We start from the raw sequence: 22,906 nt of genomic DNA on the forward strand, positions 1-22,906 counted from the left end.
TGGTATGACTCTAGTTGGGGTGGAGGGGGAAGTGCACGAGTGAAGACCATACTGATAACAAGCGCCCCTACCAAAGATTTACATTGGCCAACAACGAATCAGGTAACGGCTCCCTAGAGCTTCGATAAATTCGTCTCACTCATCATGCAGTGTAGTCGTAAGGTATGTTTGGTGTCAGTTCGTGACCAGTTTTCTGTCGAAATTGTTCTTCTTCGTGGATCAACAAGGCTTGCCATCTATCCACGGTGCGGTTATTGTGAATAGCTCCACCGGTACGTGCACACGGATTCACTCAACTTATTGGCATACATGCAGTATCCTTGCAGGTAAGTGTCCAGATAGGAATACATAAACAGTAGAATTTTCGTCGAATTTTTGTTTGTGAAGGGAATTTGTTGTGGTACTTTCTGTGAAATATTTCATGCTCTACAAAATTGACAAAATATAGAGAGCCCCTTCTGTTATGGAAACAGACACACGTTTAATAATACAATAAATAGTAATAAGTAGACTGCGGATTTTTATGCAAATATAAATTTTTGGGAGTTAGTTTACAGAAACTGGAGTCAAACTAGGATCTGTTCACTTTATTTGCACTTATATTGCAATTCGTTAGATTTCCTCCACGAGTCAAATAAAACACACTTATATTGCATCACATTTCTCAGTATTTTACGTAATTAATTCATTATCTTTTTATTTACTTAAGCATTCCATTTGTTTCACTTCTTATTATTTAATTGATGTATATTAGAAACATTAATGCCGTTAAATAAATCCCATTATAATTTCTTGTGTGAAACTTAGAAACGCCTATTGCACGTCTAAGAATCTGCACGACTCTGCAGAACGTGCGATCGAGACGATGCGAGAATTGAGTCCAATTACACTAGTAGATAGACGGAACTGAGTAGTGAGAAATACAAATTTTGTACATACATTTTATTATATACAGAATTGAAGGAAGCTAAGTATTACGTAATACGGACAAAAAGTCCCACTATGTAGTTCGTTAAAATTGCGTTGTTATAATACTATAATTCGATTTTCAGTTGTTTCAATTTCGGATTAATGGCACTGCTGCTGAAGATAAAATGCTCGACAATTACATTTCACCCCTCAGGACAGATATTAAATTGCTAGATGGATTTTATAAAGATAGTTAAATAAAATTGATTTCTAGATCACTATAATTTATAAATCCATTTAAATTTATCTATAAAAATAGTTTAATTGCTCGTTAGTGTCGAGAAGTCTAATACCGTTTCTCGGAGTAACTCGAGGATAATTTGTGGCCTGTTACTTTGCACAATGTTCACATTTACGTCGTCGAGAGTGGATAGGAAAAATTCGATTTATTTTTCTTTTAAAGAGCATCTGTTATTATCGCATTTCCAAGGAAAACTAATTTAATTTAATGAATAAAATATGACAAGTAAACAACTTCCTTCAGAAGACATTTCAAAACTTCGACAATGTTTTTATTATAACTCCATTATTTTTTAACGGAATTTCGACGAAAATAGAAAACATTAAGCAACACATATATGATAACCTTACAACTGCATTCGAAATAAAATTTTGTACAAGATCAACACACCTTTTGCACCTAATATTTATCAGTCTCTTTGCATATGTATTAAAAACATTAAGAAATGTTGTATTCGTTTAATTGACTTTCTTTAAAATTGTATTTTATCTGATTTAAGAAGACAAAATTTACGTCATTGTTTTGATTAACAAGATTCTAGAATGTACAACTATTTCTGACAGTGACATCGGCAACTTTTCTGATCTTGAAGCCAGATTTTGATATTCAACATGATGACTGAGTGATTCATTGCTAATTTGAAATCAGTACATGACTGAAACAATGTTTATTGCGTTACGATCGTTTCTGCTTCAGCAAAATATTTTCTTAATTAACGGAGAAAAGGAAATGTAAGAAAATGTAATTTTATTTCAATGGTCTTCAGAGATGATACATATTTAAATTGCAGTAAAACGTCCCATTGTATGCACAGCGTTAATAACGTTTAAAAACTTTCAATCATTACTGGATCGAATATTATTTACAGAAACAGAAATCAAACGAAAATTTGTTTATTGTATTAACGATTCTACTATTTTGCAAATAGAATAAACACTGCGATAAACTTTAATCATCTTAGGAAGATAGGAAAAAGGTTCAGATTTGTTAAGTAGTGTTTAAAGATAGGATTAAAAGTAAAAACTTCTTTTTTCTCTGAAGTTGTTTGTCAGAATAAAATCAAAAATATATTAAACCCGATGCATGTTCTATTTTCATATGCATTTCAGATGTTCCGTTATGCTACAAATGTATAAAATCTGCAATCTAATTATGACTAATATTTAACACCGATAACTAATAAATAATATTTTGAAAATATTATTAATGTTTGTTTATTATATTGTAAATATTATTAACACTCGTTGAAAGTGGTTGCTTAGGTCAGTTGTCTGTAATCAGTATCCATTGACTCTACTTAACTCTTAATAATACCTCCGCTGTAAGTTACTTAAGTTCAAACCATGAATGTTGGCATTATATCAGTGGAACAGCGGAATGATAGTTCGTTTCGTGATCCACGAGAAATTGTTAGTATATTCCATTTATATCGTTCCAATAATATCCTTAAATAACATGTCGAGTCGTAAAATTTTGATTTTTGGGACAATATTAATAATAAAATACGTCTGTTTAACTTCTGCTATTAAGGATAAATGTTTACATGCTGACTTGATCACGCATTATTTTGAATCATTACAACACATCAGATTTGCAACATTGTAAATGTTACCGTTTAAAAATAGAATGTTTTTTCGTACAATTTAATACCGCAGGTCATGGATGACTATCGGGGCAGATAATTTTTTTTTTTAACGGGGGGGGGGGGAACCTTGATAAAGATGCACCGCCTCCACTGGGGGCGGAGACGGCCAATGTGGGGTTTCACCCAGTAAAAACCCCCCGGTGGCGTAGGGCTGGTAACGGGAACGCTCGGCATGACCACGACCAGCCCCGCACATGCCCTCCCTATAGGTGTTTAAGGGAGGGCCCTTCCCTGGGGGAGGGGGGTAGCGATTGCTCCCCCCCCCCGAGACAGCTGTGGTGCCGTCCCTCCACCTCCTACCTACAGCACCGAGGGGTCATGTCTCGACGCTGTCTTCTCGTGGGCCGACCGCGAGAGGTGGTACCTCCAGTACCACCCCTTCGGCCCGGTTGCCCTGCGGGCGGCGCGAGGGGTCATCGCGGCTGTGACCCCTATAATCGGGGCAGATAATGTGCTAACCTTAACGATTAGTCATTGACTTCGAGGAGCAACTTCCGTCGTAAATATAAGCAATTCTTATATTTAGCAAGAATTGTAAAGTTTTATAATACTGCTGAATATGTAGTAGATAGAAATAAATTGTTATTTATAAAAGTGTTCATCTACAGTAACTGAATTCATGTTAGGTGAGATAACGCGAGGAATTTGAAGAAAATGGTCGTGTATACAGTATACACATTAGAAATTACAATTCCCATAATCGAGCCTGGAAATATTCTTGCATGATAATCAGCGAATTCATTAAGAACGTCACGAAATTGTGATGGCCGACAGACCACACGTCGCTTTGTAACAAATTGAAAAAGTAGTTACATTTTCGATGATGAACGTTGAAGGTCGAAAACTAACATTCCTATTATCTCACAAACATTCGACGCTCATTCACAGATTGTAGATCTATCGTAATGATAACACGTTTGTTTACAATACGGTTGTAAAACGTCTGCAAAGTTGTAAGAGTAACATCCGTGTTGTATTTGTTCGAATTGTTTATTGAATTTACTTCTGCGTGGACTGATTCAAATTAACCTTTTGCGGTCTTATGTCGAGTGTGACTCGACATCACGTTTAGAACGCAATAGCAGTTATTTCAAGAATATTTCCCGTAGCATCATAGTTGTTAACATTTTGTGTATACAGATTCCTCTCGATTATAATCTGGCTTGTTCTACGCCATTGTTGTCCAATGTCCAGGCGTTATCCCCAGGGCCGTTCCTGGCGGGGGTGCAAAAGGTGCCGCCGCACGTGGGCGACCAAATCCAGGAACGGTCGCATATCGTTTATTATATGTAAAATTTTGGTTAGTAAAAATAACAATCAAGACTTTTTATGATTCTGAAAATTTTAGACAAATGGAATTCAATCAAATTAATTTTATATGTAATTTTTTTAACATCACTTGTATATGAGTATAGACAGCCTATAATAGCATAAGATATTTAGCCATATTTATTAGATTAAATTCGTGTAGGTAATTAATGGTAGCTGGTTATCAACTATAACATCACTATTACAACCATTATACGTTAGTTTTGTACTTATATGTGGAATAAAATATTAATTATAAATAAAACAATTTTTTTTAAAGGATTTTTGTTTCATTTTATGAAAATATAAATGAAGAAATATTCCTTTTGAATGATAAATGTTTAAAAACTATGTATATATGTAGATACAAAACCAAAGACTGCATATCACATTCTTAATTAAATAATATTAAATTATCGATAGCACCCGGGCGGTCAACAACTCAGGAACGGCCCTGGTTGGCCCTGGTTATCCCCATCATCCGAGTTCGAGACGATAATCGAGAGGAGTCGGTACAACGTTCAACAGAAGTGATGGTCCATGCGCTTGGACGACTTCATATAATTTATTTTAATTGACCGTTTTTTTTGTTTAACTGCTTTCTCTACATTCTACATCAGTCCACTATGTCTTAATGGGGTTTCAATCTGGGGATTATGCCAGCCACATTATTACATTAACATTATGATCGTTCATGAACTTTTTCGCATGTCACGACGTTTGTTTGGGATCGTTGTCAGCTTGAAATATCTAATCATTCTATAGATTCTTATTAGCGTATTCTGAAAATACAAAAATTTACGTTGAGACAGTTTGACTGTGAACAATCAATGAATTTGAGTAAAAAGTACGCGTCAAGACGTCTAGAGATCACATCAACTGGACGCAAGAACAGTGTAAGTCATTTTCACCGAGGAATCAAAGTTCAATTTGTTCGGTTCAAATGGAAAGACACATGCTCGGTGTCGAATGGGTGAACAATTAATTGAGAACTGCATAAAACCGACTGTTAAAAGAGAGGATGGCTCTGTTATGACATTCAACGAACATTATATGATTAGCATATCTGTTTCTTTAAATGATTGCGTGGACGGCCAGCACCCCAACAGCTCCCTGCACTCCCACCCCGAGAAAAACTTAACCCTAAACTAACCCAAATTTCGTTTTAATTTAATCAGAAACAAAGTCAGATTAGGTTTGGGTTAGATTTTTTCCGGGGTGAGGTCTCTCGCCTGCCCACGCAATCACTTAAGGAAACAAATATGCTATTAATATAATGTTTATGCCAGGTATTTAAAGTATTTTTTAAGTATTAAGGTACTTTAAGTATTACTTTTTAACAAATAATGGGAGACGACTAGAAACTTCTAAGGGTCACTAAGAAGGGTGACCTTGAAGATATATCTTTGTCAAGTCAAGGTCATCGGAACTGTCTCCCCTCTTCTAAATATTTACCGTAGAAAGAGCAGTTAAATTAGTTCTAGTTGTGCAGCGCTTTCTTGAAATCGTTGTAGCTTTGTCATTTCGTCGAATGCAGGCTTAGAGTTTTACGTAGGTTCGAAATGTTGTACTTTAAGAAAATGTGATTAAAAAAAACAATTTGTTTACCCATCGAAATGGGACTACCCTCTTAAATGGTTCGAATCCTCTTAGTGTTAGTAGAGCTTGTACAAAGTATCATTCCTCTACATTTAAGTTCTACAGCACATGTCCATGGCATAATACAGTATTTAAGGACGTATGCAATAGATTCAATCTTTTAAACATAATGTAAATTAAATCCAACGAGGATCTACCATTTGTATTAGTCGCAGGGGCATTGTGTTCGGGGTTATAGATTTCTGTATTGTCATACTTTCTTCTCTGACAGATATTGAACGTGAAGCAACTACATTGTGACATTTCTTACGTATTATCTCATATTGTTCAAAGTTCTTCATTCCTGTCATAACAGTTAATTTCACCATTCTTATGTGTATTTCTGGCTTTTACAAGATTACGACCATTATCCGAAGTAAAGACGAGCCCGTTCTTCTGTGATTAAGCCTCACGTTGTTAATGAACTTAATATACCTACTGAACATTGAATATATCTATGTCTGTGTGTTTCTAGTAATGTTGCAAATTTAAAGTATAATTATGTGATTCAAAATTTTGAGTTATGTAATGAAGTGTTAGAAGTATATAATTTTGTATCGAATTCGAAGTCCAGCCATCGATGGTAAATGCTAATACGACACCTGTTAATTTTAATATATACTTTTAATATATACTTTTAAATCTTCGTAAATTTGAGGAAATATTCCCCCTAAAAAATGATTTGTGATGAAAATTTGATGTAGGTTCAGTGATATGCTAAACATGCCTAAATATTTCAAACAAAATGCATTTCAATATTCGGTGTGAATTAAAAAATAATATTCAGTTCAAAAAATTCTCAATTAAATAATTTACTAAAGATATTATTCATATCTTAGATTATATTTTATTGAAGGACATCAACAAAATATAACGTACCGGTATTCGTCATTGCAGGTAGAAAATAAGTAAAATATTATTTCGTACAATGGCAGAGAACCCATTCGGGCTATTGATTGCCGATTGTCAGTTGAACCTAACCTACAACGTCATCACAACCGAAAACCCGAGAGGGAACATGGGGGGCTACAGAAGCAATCGCAACAAGCTCAGTAAAAGACGGGTTTGCCTGAAATGGACGCATCCATTTGACAAATTGCTTTCTGTTTTGCAGCGGCTCGGCAACATGGCGTATACAGTAAACCAATTGTTCCACACGGCGATGTTCCTGACATATGTGTTCACGACGTACAGTGGGTTCCAGCTTCGCATACCCATTGAGATGTCTGCGTTCAAAAAGTACAATCCAGGACAATTGAAATACCTGACGATATGGGGTGTGGTAAGTCGCACATTCTCATTCCCTTGGTAGTATTCAGGATTTTACTTCTGCAAATTTTAAACAACCAAACGTTGACATTACGCTAATTACGGCGCGTTGAAACAATTTTGAAGTGATAAAAGTAGCTTGACTACTACACTTTGCAGAAACGTATGCAGTGAATGGAAAATGTATTTACACATTAGAGTCTTGTAATAATCAATCTATTGAATAGAACGAACCATATACAAGTAGCACGAAATACATACGTTATTTGAAAGCTCTCTACAGATAAGATAGAGTAATGAAATTTTTTAAAACATTAATACAAATGCAAACACTTTTTTTTACTTGCTATAAATACTCTTCGTGAAATAACCTTTGAAACACAATTTTTGTTAATTCACAGGTGCTCGAACCGGCACCAGACGTGACATTTCGTTTAGGTGCTACGAATTATAATCATATTTTTTGCCAATTATTACGCACGCATTGTATTCATGTATACATAAATAAGTATTAGTAATACTAATTTAACTTATTTTCAGTCAGCTTTATTTAGTTTGTCAATGAAACAGTTTGTCGTTTGTTAAACGGTTGTTAAATGCTAGAAATATGTAAGGTGTTTTGCGTTACGATCTACAATGTCGAGCATGTGTCGGTAGATGGCGCCATATTTATCTCTGACTCGTGTACGGACTTCGCAAGCAATATTAGATTTGCTTCTGTATATGTGCATCGTATGTGGTCACACGTATTCGTGATTGATGTATGGTATACTGCAGAGTTCTCTGTTGAATAACACTCCTTTTGTAGTACTCATTGTTTTCGATGCAGTGACATCTGAATCGAAACAAACTTTCAATGTCTACCAATTGCAAGGGTCACAGTTGAATTACCACTGGGAGTAACAACTGTATTGAATATTTCTTTAAATAATGAATATATTCTACAAAGTCCTGATCTTATAAGTATATGTTAAAAATAAAGTTAACGTTTACTTTATTTAAAATTCACTTTTTATTGAACGCAGTGTTTTTATTGTTGTAATTTGCTTGATTTTATTTTTTATCTTTATTAGAAAGCGAAAGTCCTTACTCATCGACTTAATATTTTCCATCCAATCAGAATTTACATTGGTTTTCAGCAAAGGTATTTCCTTGGGCCCCATAATTCAGTCAACGTTATGTAATGGTTATCATATTATATAAAATAGAACGTGTTCACTGGACTTCCTTTTCGTATATCTCCTTAAACATTTGCTGAACAATTTGCAGCTATAATCGTTCTTATTTACGGCATATTAATTCATATCGTACACTTGTAACGAAGGTGAGACAACTTAAAACCTGTTTTTTTTTAGTTGTGTCACTTTTGTCTCATGTGTGCGATATGCATATTTACATACAGTCGGGAATAAAGACTAATTGTTACAATTTTTTTACTTCAACAAAATACCTAGAGATTTCCTCATTTTTATTATTCCAGAATTTGACCATTCACCATTAATGTTACGGGGAAGATATTCATCTAGTCAAAATTAATTGGTAGGGATATTTAGACCAGTCAGTTCGAACGATTCTACGCGTATGCTATAAGCTGTCGTACAATATAGTGCGTAGCGAAAAACACGTAACGGCGTTGCAGCAATCGTTTCCCTGTAGTCTTCGATCTCTCGTCTCTTGCCGTGTAAACACGCGACATGTTTCAGCGAAAGGACCCCACACATTTAAACTTCAATTAGAAAGCGCAAGTTGAAACAAGTTTGCCTGTAGTTGTTTGATGATACAGACGTAACGCATTACGAATATTTTACGACAACAGCGTACACATTCACTTCCGGTACCTTCTTATTACACATACGTAACGTATACGTTTGAGAGTACGTACCATACTAGAAGTATGCATTTTTCTCTCTTACTTTTCACGATCTTATATCTGTACATTCATTTTGTACTATTCCCACGCTACATCATACACTCTCTACTTATTTTCTTCCTGATGACAGTATTCTCGGAAACGTAAGATGAGGTACGTGTACATAGTGACGATAAAAAGAAGTTCATCGAGTATTGTTTTCAAGTATGTTGTCACGTCTAATTTTATACTTGGGAAAAAAAGTTAAATCACTGTTCACGATCTGTTGTTATGAACTGTGGAAACGATATGAATATAATATGTACATACATAATGCTGTTGTAGACACGTTACATGCATTGACGTAACTAGGTAGTCTGAAAGTTATGGAAATATATAAAAAAAAAATTCGTCAGTTAGTAAAATCTTATGTTATAAAAAATAAATACATGGGTCGAAATGCAATACGCAACGCCAGTAAATAGAAAAAATACAATACAATTCTCATTACGTTAACGTATTAAGTAAAATTGTATTAGAATTAAGCTATTTAATTTTTACATTCTACGTAACTAATAATGCTGCAACATCAATTGAAGGGTAGGATACAATTAAGGGAACTAGCGCTCGAGAGTGTGCTAAATACTTTTGCAGAAAAAAAAACAGCAAATTGAAACTTATATATGATAAATTTTAATTATAGGTATCTCCATATACCTAATATACTCTTGATTTTAATCAATCTCAAATTTCTCTTATTTTTAAGAATTAAATTTATATTCTTCTATTCTAAGTTTTAGTATTAAACAAATTTGTAAATAATTATTGTGTATATAAAATGTGTAAATTTATTTTGTGCAACCCACACACGTGGTACAAATTACATAGATGCCTGATGGGGAGTGTTATGGGCGAAAGTCGGGGGACTTGGGCCCCTCCAAAAAAAGTTCTAATTACGCCAATGCTTACGTGTTAGTCCTGTTAATATCAGGGCATAGAATTGCAATATGATTTTATTTTAGCCACTGAAAAAAATAATACCAATATCTAATTGTAATTTTCTTGCTAACAGGAAAACTACAAACTTTGTTTACAATTTGCAACATTCCTTTTTCTACGTGAATACCTCCATTCAGATTGTATACAAACAGTAAAAACTTAAGTAAGTGTATGACTCAAAGTTTAGACTAAGTGAGACACAAGTCCCTTCACACTCGGTATTTCTGTTCATTATTTTATCCGAAACATGAGTAATGTACGTTAGATCGGAGTTCATTTTACGGCCACAATACATTTATCTTTGCCAAGTATAACAGATACAACGAACGCGATAGTAACGAACTTGTGGTCACACACATTGCCATCGGATTTTTCTCCCGCCTCGCGTGCCTATAGTGCCTATACGGTTTCGTCTCCTCCCTCTCTACCAACCATCTGTCTGGTCGTACTTTCGCCCATAATAGCGTGAATCTCTTGTGCCATCTCGCTTCCTCTGGATTGCAGACTCACGCACATGCCGAACTATTTCCCTCGTTCTCTCGGCTGTATTTTCGCCTATCCGTTAGTAAGTCGGAGACCATCGTCGCGGTCGATACTGTTGTCGCGGGCCGTACATGTGCTCGAAAAAACCGAAGTGTTATTCTGTGAAAAGTGGCGAATTTTCATCGCAACACACGCGTAATTGATAGAACGACTCGTGGATCGACTAAAAATTGAAAACGCATGAGAAACGGTTGTTTCCGAAATACGAAGGTATCTCGACTCGTGGACGCTATATCGACGAACGACATCCGTTGATAGATGACTGTTAGATGACTTTTGACAGAACGTACACATCTATTGGAAAATATTCTTATTCGTTTCTGGACAGTGAAGTAGCATATTAAAATTGGATTTCTCGTGTTCATGTACTTCACGGACTTTTGTTTTCATTTACCTGCTTCGAAACTTAATATTTTTATCGAAGAATAAAATATGCATTGGGATATTCAGTGTTCAAATTACATATGTCAATTTATTTATTTTTTTATATCAATGGTCAGATTAGGGAACAGACATTATTGGAAAAATGTGGACTTTAATCGTGAACCATATTATATTCATACATTTATAAAACAACAAAATAATTTTATAAAACTGCTTTATTGATAGAGATCTTTTAATTAATACATGTTGTATTTTTGTCGGTAAATTCATCAAAAGTCGAAATGGAACAATTTTTGTTCACTACAAAGAGTTACGTTTGATTGTAAATGAAATATAAATTTAAAAATATAACATATATAAAAGTTAGGAATGCTTTGGAACGAATATAAAAGTGCAATTTTATGTACTTTTATTGTAATCATTAATAGTCCACGAATTCTTAATAACTAAGCATTATTTAGTTTATTTTATGCTATGTCGAATGCAAATGTGTGTTTATTTACTTATCAGTGCATATACTTTTTAATCTATACATTATGTGAGTAAATTATGTAGTAGAACATTCAAAGTGTATAAAAAACACTTTTCGGTCGAGTATAGGTGCGAATAATGCTACACTTACAGCTCAACACAGTATCTCATGTGATACAACTTTGTTACGTACAATTCACGTAATTCGAGAGCAACTTCGTTACGTAAATTGTAAACATAATGTGCACCTGCTCATGTGAAAGTTTTTTCATCTTACACTTACATTTTATTTTACATATACCATGTAAAATGTTTCGTAGTATTAAATGTTCAGTAATATTAAATATTAATATAAATTCACAATATTGCCATACGCCATACATATCTGAAAGTATTTTATTATTGAAGAAAGGTGCTCGGAAAGTTTCAATCCATTTTAAAGAAAGAATGATACGACTGAAATGAGATAAATATATTGCATATATATGTATATGTACAAGGTGGTTTTTAACGATGTCAATTTAACCCCGCTTGCTATCTAACACTGCTGCCAACGTTCCAGTGTAGCACGAAAGACGTTGCGAACTATGTCAAATGAAATACGTTTTGTTGCGTCGGTAATGCGATGTTTTAGATCCTGACATCCCTAACATTAATTTTGTACACATTTGTTTTGAAGTATATCCAAGTATAAAAATCTAACGGTGTTAAGTCTTTTTTGTGCGACAATAGTTCTATATTTAAATTCATGAATTCGCGATCCGATGTTTGCTGCCGCGAAAAGAAGTCTCACCATCATGAAGACGAGTTATCCAAAAGAAAAACATATTAAGACATGCTCTCATGCTCGTGTAATTACCAAGTAAACCAGTCAGTCCTTTCTTCTTATCTGTCTTATTCATGCTACTGATGGACTAGAAAGACGACATTAAGATAGTAAGACATATTGTAATGACTAACGGCTTTTATTGAACTGTATCAACGAAATTGTTTAATACTGTTGAAAACTTTGACATTAGGACAAGAGTTTTTTTTAAGAGCGTTTTAGCTAATTTTCCAGAGTTTATTCCTACTTATCGTCTCCTATTTTTTTTTCAATAGATTTCGACAAAACGAGTACTTATCTCGCTCGTACATTTCTCTTGATTGAACGATCGTTGTTATGGAAAGTGGTTGAACCATTTTCAGAACACGGAAATCTGAGACACCTTTAAGATGCGGGACAGTCTACTGATTGTAGTCCACGTGTTCTCGTGTGTGCAATTCACTTTCGCAGTGTATTACGATTACATGCACGTAGTCGTGCCACACCAGGTTACCAAAATGTTCAGCGGCTACGGCGGGAAATTCAAGTTTCTTACATTCTGGGACGCGGTTAGTATTGCGATATGCAATGACGTAGATTTTTATGTAATTGGATGGTTGACACTATCACCAATCTTACGCAACCAGGTAGCAACTTTGAATAAATTTCACAGTTAAATTGACCGTTGTCCTTTTTGATCTTGGTAGTCGGTAATTTGTGAAAAAATTTGCATACCCGTTCTTTTTCAAATCTGCTGTTATTAAACGATAAATAAATAAAAGTTCGATAATTGACGTTTTATGACTAGTGGTTACGATGAACTGTACCGTATCATTACAATATTTTTTTTTTTTTTTGCGTAGACCGCACGATGATTATAACAGCGATTGTACCACGTCCTTATTACGGTGTTATGCAATGACGGTTTCTATACTTGATTAGGAAAACTGGGGAGAATTAGAGTTGTTATAATAATGAGTAATTGTCTTTTAGAGAATTTAATTAATGAACCCCGTTAGTATAAGTACATAGATGATTTTTGAGTATACGGATACATGTAAATTGAAGAATGAATTAATCGTAGGAGTAATACCAGATATTTTGTATGAACATTTATTCAATGTTGGCCTTTCCCTCGAATTAGAAGTGTTTGCGTTTCAGAAACTCTAATAATTGAATTAATTATTATTAACAATATTTGTGCATCCCTTTCATTCCTGATGTTACGATCAAATATTAATGAATACCCTATATAAAAGTAATGCAGAGTTTTATTTTCTTCGAATAACAGGATTTAGTTAATTTTAAGAAAAAGATTCAATTAATTCATTTGGTACAAATATGAATCAAAAAACTACATATTATTGTGGCCATTCGTTTACAATTAATGACCCCATGACCATTTCACGTTCAACTGCAAGAGCTAAGTAATTTAGAGAAGAGTGACGAGTTCAATTACTTGAGCACTACTACATGTCATCTCCAAATTACAGCACGCGTCACACATGTACCTTGTCTACGACCAAGTGAATGTTGAATGTTAGTACTTGAAATGTTTTCCTTATAATTGACACTACACTTCATAATTAGAATCTTATTTTCCTTTTGCAAAAAACATTTATCAAAGCATATATGCATTTTGTATAGTCACGTTCAGTATAGTCCCCAGATAGCGCATGACGCCTTAAAGACGCCCATTTTACGGCTATTATAGGTCTAAGGCGCCTTTAAGTCGCCTTCAAGGCGTCGTTAAGCGTCATGTGCTATCTGGGCTGAGTCTGAAGAAATACCATTTTTCAATTTTTCAGTAAAAATACGTTTTCCAATGATGTTGATTGTTTGTAGGAAAATCATATTTAATCCGTTCATGGTCGTGTGACCTGACTAATCCCAGATAGCATAAGACGCCCAATAACGCCTTGAAGACAGCTTAAATGCGCCTTAGACTTAAAATAGCCATAAAATGGGCGTCTTTAAGGTGTCTTCTGCTATCTGGGATATAAATAAGCTATGACTACCGTAGTTATAATATCATCAAGCAGTCATGAAATAAGTAATACTTTAAAGACAGAGAACGTAGTATTTTGTATATCGTAACGGTCGCAATTTGGATTCGTATTTTTTTACAATACAGTAACTATATTCAAGTTATCTTGTACCTTCACTCACCTGCACCATCAACGAACGATATTGTTTCTTCGTACACGTGTGATGTACAATTATAGTTCCCACATTGGTGGAACTATAATCCCCGCTCGGTATGAAAGTATAGTATGCCAAATGCATATTATACATAAGTATAAAGAAGTTTTATCTAGATCTCGGTCCAAACTTCGGAGCTCGAGTACTTATCCTGCGAGTGCATTTAAATAACTTTTGGTCGTTATAGGTATATCTAAAGCATAATAATTCGATTTTTTTGGAGATGGTATATAAAAACATTTCATAATCAAGTGTGATAATTAGGATTTTTCACTAAAGGCAAAATTCAAGCAATTCGTAATTGGAATTATTTTACATCCTTTTATGCGTAAAACACAGAAAGAAATGTAGTAATGAGATCTTGAATATTAACATCAATTTTCAAGAAAGATTACTTGGTTGTGTAACATTTGCATCGGACTTGCAAGATTGTCTCACCGATGAAATCGTGGTATTTACATAACTCTTCCTCGCGATTCAGCCTAACCATATTATTGTGACAACTAGTTATGTAAATTTCCAAACAGCATTCATTCGAAGAATGTCCCGAAAAGTTCCAAACTGATTCTGTGTTGGTTAGAGACAGTTTAAGGAAAAAAAATATTTTCTCAAATTACCTGTGGTTTCCGCACAAAACCACTAATGTTGATACACTTCTCTATTGATTCTCTAAAAAATGACACCTTGCTCATGGGTTTCCGTCCCCAGATAGCACATGACGCCTTGAAGACGGCTTAAAGGCGTCTCAGACGTAAAATAACCGTAAAACGAGCGTCTTCAAGGCGTCATGTGCTATCTGGGTGACCACAACCAAAAAGTCAGTTGAGGGTTTTAAGTGAAATCTTTTTCTTTTATTGAAATTAAATGAAAGAATTTTGCATTACTTTCGCCGTTAATTCATGTTGTAATGCTTGCACCTACATGTTTCAGATAATTCAAGCGGTATTTTTCTTCATATGTATGCTGAACGATTGGTTCGGCACGAATGCTGTAAATCCGAAGAAACCGCCGTTTATACGGAAACTAAAGGATTATACGTTTGCGTCCTTCAGTTTTCCGGTCGCAATGGTAAGGATTCACCATACGAAATAAATGACCTTCCACTTGAAGCATGATTTCGCGAAAATACCAGCTATAATCCCAGATAGCACATGACGCCCAATGACGCCTTAAAGACGGCTTGAAGGCGCTTTAGACATAGAATAGGTGTAAAATGAGCGTCTGCAAGGTATCATGTGTTATCTGGGATATCTAACTATTATAATGATTCTCGTGTTTACATACTTTATGTCCTTGGTTCACGTTACAGTTTGTAGGAATTGTGTTCTGGGGATTGATGGCCGTAGATCGCGAATTAGTATTCCCAAAAGCCGTTGACCCTTACTTTCCATGGTGGTTAAATCATTTAATGCACACAATGATCATGGTCTCGACGATGATAGAGATAATACTAGCGCCAAGAAAATACCCAAGTCGATCGAATGGACTGTTTGGACTTTGTATCTTGCTAAGCTGTTACATGATTTGGTATGGAAATTTTACTACTAAATCTGTATAACACGTAGATTTCTCAAAAGTTATGCATGGCATTACCATGATGCCTGTAGTAAATTGAATTATAGGCACTAACACTTTTTAGAAAGTTAGGACTCATCCTGGATAGCACATGACGCCTTGAAGATGTCTTAAAGGCTCCTTAGACCTAAAATAGCCGTAAAAGGGGCGTTTTCAAGGCGTCATGTGCTATCTGGGATTAGGTGCTCTTGCCGAGCTGATCAAATTAACTGTTATCAACCTTATTAACGAATATGTATTTCAGGATGCACATAATCTATTACAAGAGTGGCATCTGGGTGTATCCCATAATGGCAGTGCTGACAGTGCCATTGCGAATTATGTTCATGGCGTCAGCGGTGTTACTCACTGTAATCCTGTATCTCCTTGGACAGACACTGGATAACCTAATTTGGGGTAACGAATACACTAAACACCAAAAGTCTCATGCCAAGAGCAAGTAGCCTCGCCCGGTGGTTAGATACTGCCTTCGATCACATTCGACCTCCTCCAAGGTGGTGGTGGTGGTGAATAAAACAAAACTAAATAAAATATTCTCTACCCTCTCCATACCCCATTACAGCATGCACGTGTTACTCGGATGAATCACTTGAAAATATAATACGCTCGTAACGTGCATGCAAAAAGAAGCGCGTATTTCAAATGGAAAGCTCAAGAAACGATACAATGCAGTCTCGGTTATTCGCTCGCGAGGGTTGGGTCGCTGAAGCATGTAGGTTATGATTCCTTGCGCGGCTTGTTTCTCATATACGCGTTGCAAAAGGGGAAACTAATTGTAACTCGACACACTACACATTGAATAGTGCCTAATGTTCATAGCGATGTAAATAAATAGAAAACACCATGTACGTACACTCCTGCCCAGAAATGTTAGAACATTTATCGCATGTGAAGTAAACCCGGATGACTTATAAAAGTATCAAGTCTCGAATAAATATTACTTAAACAATATTAGTTTAATATGCAATGTCATACTGAGATAACGTTCTGACACTTAAAGGTGGAAGTTAAATTCGTACACACGATGCAATACACAATTACATTTTGTACGGTCGATTGACCTTTGTTATCATGACAATAAACACGAAAATAAATGAATTAAAAATGAAAATCGAAGGACACATGGTACAGAGGAACAACAAATTGTGGTTACATGTGTGGATTATATTATGTATGATACACGCGTGTTGGGAGCGTATGTTATAGACTCATTCTCTACATGCTTTTTCTCGACACTAAAATCGGGATCTATTTGTACCGAGTATAGGAAAAAAATACGTAGCTGAGAGTGTCGGACCAGATTTGAAAGCGTGAAAGGATGAAGCAAGAGGACCGGGATATCGCAGACCGATCAGAGAAATCAGTAATCTCATTCACTGGGGTGATGACGCCGTCGTGAGCTTGAGCATGGAGGATTCACTTAAAGCGAAATAACCTTTTTCTGTCGCTATTGCTGGCGAATCACTCGCAGATACTCGCAGAATCAAGTTCGACAGTTCCCTTTTTATATAGAGTACAAAAATAAGACACTTAGCCGATGGAAAGTACAGAGTTTGTTAATACTTTTTGTTATCTCTGGACAGAGTTGAATAAAAATTGTTACTTTCGATGGACGTTTGTCAATTTGGGAAGTATGCGATATTTATCCGTTAACAGACTCGAAGGACTTGAGTTAAATTAAGGTTCATGGTGTAAGTCGATGTGGGATTGCGGTTTTTATGGATAATTTAGAGCAGAACGGACACAGTTTCCTTGGGTATCAATTATCGATAACGGGTAGACCTTTTCTATAATTATAAAGGGTGAGGCATATATAGCGTGGTGAATGAATATATTTCAGAATATTAATGATATCGAAACATATTGTTACATAAAATTGGAAAATTTTAAATGTGTTTTTCATTATTTTTTTAATGCCTGAAAGTTTGAAGATCCTAAGGCAACTAGTTTTTCTTTTAATTTTATCTTCTAATATTTTTTGGTGTTATTATCTTTAGAGAATTCAGTCAACACTCTTTATATCACTCACACTACATGTGTAGTGAATCTTAAAGTAAATTTTTGCAGGTATTACCAATAGAGTGCAAAAATCAAAGCACTTATGTATATTTAAGTTTTTTTTATTTTTGCAAAATTATTAATTAATACCTTAACAAATGGTGGCATTTTGACATTTAATACGTCATATTTAGGGAAGAAAATTACTTTTTATGAAAATGAATTGCTGATAAATGCTTTTAAAGTAATCTTTAGAAATTTAATTATTCGTTTGTAAGAGAATTTGTTATCTCCAAATGTTGTATTTCATGTAATTTTAAACGAATTTACCATTATCATGATAGGTAGTAATAAAAAATCTAAAATGTTCGTAAAAAATATTTGTATATAATCTAAGTACTGTAAGATGTACACATTGCAAAACTGTAATGTACATAACAATATTAAAGCTAAATTTAAATTGTTCTGTATACAAAAAAAGACTGTTGTGATACATGTGTACTCTCAGTGTCATGGATATCGAATTATTTTACTTTACTATTAGATCGAGATCTTATTTCTATTTCAACAGTAATAAAACGTATAAAAGTTATAAAATGCGTGGCTGTATCCGAGTTATTTACATATCGAGGTTATTCTATTGCACGTTTAAATATACACAATCGCGAGTTACAAATAAAACTACAAATATTATACGATTTTGGCACTAATTAAACTGTCGTACGGATTCGATTTCGTCGATAGAAAACACTGTCACCGCAGGTAAAAGTCAGGAAAGGAAGATTCACTGTAGTAATTAAGAAAGGAAATAGCAGCGCAGTTAATACAAAATATTGAGAGGAACAGTTCGTCGAGTCTTAATCTATTTCGGAGTAGTCAGTTACACGGCGATGTTTTTGCTCTTGCCTAATTGTGGCGAAATCTGTGTTCCTTTCGAACTACAATGCCGACTGTTGATGATTTCGTCGATGCTTTGCTTCAACTCCTCCATTTCTAAAATGTCTAACGGCAGTGATGTTTGCGTCGCCATTTCTCGAGCAGTGGCGGACTGCAAATCTGGCTGTTTCAGTCGCGTCAGCTCTGGACAACACGAGTTAAGACTAGACGCCAAGTTTCCCATTCCAGCCTTTTTATACGCTTCTATTATATCGTTATCGTTTTTCAATTTAATATCGTTGGACTCTTGAAACAGGTGTTTCAAAATGCTATCATCCTGGAGGAAATATTTACTCCTACGACCCTCTCTACTTCTTCTAACACTCTCGTAACTTTTGGAGCTCTTATTGCTAGTTTTACTCTTGCTACGCTCGTGTGGTTCCTCAGGCTCCAACATTTTCGTTTCTTCCTCTAGTTGACTCTCATCGCTGTCGCTTTCTTGGTCCTCCTGATCATCCTTTTCAATGTTCCCTCCTTCGATGTCTATGTCCTTTCCTGTGAACCCCTGGTGTTGCTTCTCGCTGCTGGCGTCTTCGCTATTGCTGTGTCTTGGGAATAAGAACGGCAAAAGTGTGTTCACATTCTTTCCGTCGAATAATTTTGGATTCAAAGTACGTTCGTCCAAGCCAGTGATAGCCGATCGTCTCTTCATATTCGGCACCTGAATCGCTGGTACTCTCGAGTCACCGCCTATAGTTAATGCTGATAATATCTGTGCACCAAGTTGACTTTCTTGTGACGTGGTACTACCTCTTCTAAACAACGGGCCCACTTTCCCTGATCTTGACTTTCTGAAGTCTCGACGGCGTTTTACACGCCGACCGCGCGAACTGCTCGCTACCTTTCGTGTTGTCTTTAGCTCAGCTATTTGCACAGATATCTGAGAATCTAAAGAGTTCCTTCTGGATTCCACCGATACTCGGCGCACACTGAAACTGATTTCAGAGTCTATAGAGTTCCTTCGGTTGCTGGACACGGAACCTGTTCCACCTACCAAAGCGCATCTACGTGTAACTAATTTTGGCAAAGCGGCAGCCCATGTCGAACTGAAATCTTGAGAGGCCACAGAATTTAGATCAAAGTTCAAGCCAACCGGATCCTCGTGTGTATTGTGAAAACTGATGGACAGGCGACCAGCGTTATTAAATGTTTTTCTCTTTGCGAATGCTTGAGCGATTACTTTATGTTTCTTCAGTCGGATTGGTTCTTCAGTCTCGCAATTGAAAGTACTGAGAAGTAATAGATCAACAATGTAGCAGAGAAAATAGTATTTTAGTAGATGAGTGTAAAAAGAAAGTAGAGTCTTACCGTCTAAGAAACCTGGTCCATGTGTCTACGGTTGAACTAGTCCAAACCCAGGAAGACATGAGAATACCGGAGAAAAAAGGCAAAAGTAAGTGCAACTGCATTTTTGCGGCACTTGGTCGGACCTCCATTTTACATTCAGAAATGTCTAAGCATTTTGTCGTTATTGCACATCTGTGGATGACCAATGCAACGAAGATTAGCAGAGTTTTTATTTTATCTACAATCTCGTGACAGTAAAGTCATTCTTACATCATATAATTTCTGAAACTCTGACGCCATTTCCAGGAATGTTGGAATTCATAAATATGACAATAAAATGTCACCAGAACCGCAGCAAACGTGAAAATTGAAAATAGACCCATGCGCACAATAGTCTCGCGTATTTTGGCGCTTGCTCTTTCGGATATAATTTCCTGGCTGGTAATCTTCAATCGAATCAGGGTAATCAACCCTAAAAATGTTACAATATTAAATCTGTTCTTATTGAAAGAGGATTTGAGTCTTGAGCAATTACTGCCATCAAACAAGGAAAGTACTTACAGACTACAGTCTTTAGGAAAGCATAGAAAGAAAACAAAAAGAACTCATTACCCAAAATAAAAAGTTCATGTAAAGAAAAAATAAACATAAAACCTACCTCTGGATAAGAAATATCCTCCAACTAGTAAAACAATCAACACAGGACCAAGTAAAAACCAGGCTCTAATTGTATGGTTAGCGTAACCGACGAAACATATACCAGTCACGCTGTTGCCATCTATTTCCCCTAATGCCATGATAGTAACAGTTAGGACAAGTGGTAAACACCAGGCAATTAAATGGAAATAAGCACCCTTCTTGTCGATCCTGTCTTGAATTTTGCCCAGTGCTTGAAAACTCATGTGCCAGGCATATGTCAGTATCACAAACCACACCATAGCTGCCGTAAGAGAATAATATACGAGAACAAATACTACAACGCACATTAAATTTTCCCCACTGAAAGTACATTCGTAGTTTCATTAACGCTTAATCTGACAATCTTAAAAACGTACAGGAAATTGTTGTACATATAGCTGGTAGTTACCTAGGTTCGCTCATTCTTAATGTTCCATCTTTACGACATACAATCACTTCTCTGCTTCCTGACATGAATTGTGCAAGCCAACCAATGCAAGATACCATAAAACAACAGTTTATATAGAATATGACTAATGCCGGATACTTATTTGCACTTCTCCAATCGATTAAAAATGTTACCTGAAATGATGAGAATGCTTGAGATTGACTTATACAGACGAAATTCCTTTTTTTAGCTATACTTACAACTGTAAACAAGTTGAATGAACCACAGATTCCTGCAGCCCAAGCAACGAAGGAATGAATCTGCTTGTGCTCATCCGGTGTAAACAGCGGGTCATTGCATTGTGTTCCACAACTTTCGACTCCTTCAAAGATTGCAAGTGCATTATCGGTTGGAACTAAAGGCTTCAGGCATTTGCCTGAAATATTAAATTTCAGTTCTCTAATATCATTTTTACATAATTTCGGAAACAGTTCTGTATTTTCACACTTGATAAAATTTGGCCATATCGTTTGATTGAACACAATTCTGCAAGGTCCCGAAACAATCTTGCACATTTCTTGAGAGGGCAAGTCTACTGTATCATTGATACATTTTGGCATGAATATTGAACATAACAAGGGTTGAACAACTGCCCAGCACTTTGGTATATGTCTTAATGCTTGTAACACATGCAATCTTTCCTGTAATATAAAATAACAATATGTTATGACAATTCAAGTCTAGATAGACAGATACTTCTTTAACAAATCATAACTAATTGTGAAAAGCTTACTTCAAAGAAGATTGCAAAGGAAAATAACTGTAAATCATGTGGGTATAAGAACTGCTGAAGCTAAGAAATACCTGAGATGGCTTTAAATAAGGCCCTTTTATACCTGAGCCATCAGGTACATAAGTACAAAAGAAAAAAGTATCTTTTCTCTTTTATTGGTTTGCCTTTTGATCCCAATAAATAAACCATGTAAGAAGTATAAATTTAATGTAAAACTACTTATGTTCTTTTTAATATACCTCTATCATGTCCTGAGTTATGTGTTCAGGTATAAGATCTAATGTGGTTGAAGTATATGGTAATCTTGTACCCATGCATGTGTTCTTCTCTAACTCCACACATTTTGCTGGTCTTCGACAATTCAAAGGATCAGATGGTAATTCCCTTATAGGATACCTGTCTAACAGGTAGCTGGAGTCCTTGATCCTGTGTCTGGGACTTAACTCCATGCTGTTCCATGTTTTGTTTTCATCATTGGAATTTCCAGCGAAACCGTGCGACAATTCCGACGAAATTTGATGGAAGATTAGAAAACAATAGACCACCAGAAATGTCATCTAAAACAAAAAGAAATTTTTATTTTTTTTTTATATTTAATTATAATGTTCAGCAACCGATAATACTGTACTAGTTTATAGTAATTCATTGCTGGATCTTGTAATTAATGCGCGAGTTCCCGGCACACTATCGGCACTATTAAAAACAAAACGTAACACGCACGCAGCATAAATAAACAACGAATGCGTTTCGTGAATAAAAATAATACCTTTGGACCCTTTGTTCAAGACCAGACGCCGATTATATTCCGCCACGGAGAAAGCTCTCCGGTCCGTTCGAACAAAGCGTCTTGCATCCTCTACGCCTGCGACAGCCGCATTCAGCATACGAACGCTCGGAGTGGATCGGACCACACACACGTTACGTTCGC

General features: G+C 35.6%; 2 protein-coding genes across 4 annotated transcripts; one reads left to right on the forward strand and one right to left on the reverse strand.

Moving 5' to 3' along the window:
- The first annotated feature begins 86 nt into the window (after nucleotides 1-86).
- LOC107191402 (androgen-induced gene 1 protein-like) lies at nucleotides 87-16,925 on the forward strand. 3 transcript variants are annotated; one of them, XM_015580444.1, is made up of 6 exons: nucleotides 87-102; nucleotides 156-326; nucleotides 6,916-7,083; nucleotides 15,254-15,391; nucleotides 15,633-15,850; nucleotides 16,143-16,925. In XM_015580444.1, the coding sequence occupies exons 3-6, from the start codon at nucleotides 6,928-6,930 to the stop codon at nucleotides 16,339-16,341; spliced, it is 711 nt and encodes a 236-aa protein (XP_015435930.1). In that variant the 5' UTR covers nucleotides 87-102; nucleotides 156-326; nucleotides 6,916-6,927; the 3' UTR covers nucleotides 16,342-16,925. The 3 variants fall into 3 exon arrangements, with proteins under 3 accessions (XP_015435930.1, XP_015435939.1, XP_015435921.1); XM_015580453.1 differs by having other exon boundaries at nucleotides 93-102; nucleotides 179-326; XM_015580435.1 differs by lacking the exons at nucleotides 87-102; nucleotides 156-326 and having other exon boundaries at nucleotides 6,765-7,083.
- Nucleotides 16,926-18,369: 1,444 nt separating this feature from the next.
- Nucleotides 18,370-22,906, reverse strand: LOC107191391 (protein smoothened). The gene is made up of 8 exons (XM_015580423.1): nucleotides 22,745-22,906; nucleotides 22,218-22,535; nucleotides 21,446-21,886; nucleotides 21,207-21,379; nucleotides 20,778-21,118; nucleotides 20,390-20,591; nucleotides 20,141-20,311; nucleotides 18,370-20,061 (listed from the first exon to the last, which is right to left on the reverse strand). The coding sequence occupies exons 2-8, from the start codon at nucleotides 22,533-22,535 to the stop codon at nucleotides 18,777-18,779; spliced, it is 2,931 nt and encodes a 976-aa protein (XP_015435909.1). The 5' UTR covers nucleotides 22,745-22,906; the 3' UTR covers nucleotides 18,370-18,776.

This window comes from Dufourea novaeangliae, unplaced genomic scaffold (genome assembly GCF_001272555.1).
Source record: "Dufourea novaeangliae isolate 0120121106 unplaced genomic scaffold, ASM127255v1 scaffold11, whole genome shotgun sequence".
NCBI lineage: Eukaryota > Metazoa > Arthropoda > Insecta > Hymenoptera > Halictidae > Dufourea > Dufourea novaeangliae.

Excerpts from the sequence above, each read along its gene's own strand:
- LOC107191402 (XM_015580435.1), top strand. The coding sequence starts at position 6,820 with ATGGGGGGCTACAGAAGCAATCGCAACAAGCTCAGTAAAAGACGGGTT. Across the intron at positions 7,084-15,253 it reads ACCTGACGATATGGGGTGTG|ATAATTCAAGCGGTATTTTT; the intron begins GTAAGTCGCACA and ends TACATGTTTCAG. Across the intron at positions 15,851-16,142 it reads CTAAGCTGTTACATGATTTG|GATGCACATAATCTATTACA; the intron begins GTATGGAAATTT and ends TATGTATTTCAG.
- LOC107191391 (XM_015580423.1), bottom strand. The coding sequence starts at position 22,535 with ATGACATTTCTGGTGGTCTATTGTTTTCTAATCTTCCATCAAATTTCG. Across the intron at positions 21,887-22,217 it reads TAACTCAGGACATGATAGAG|GAAAGATTGCATGTGTTACA; the intron begins GTATATTAAAAA and ends TTTATATTACAG. Across the intron at positions 20,312-20,389 it reads AGTTTCAGAAATTATATGAT|ATGTGCAATAACGACAAAAT; the intron begins GTAAGAATGACT and ends GGTCATCCACAG.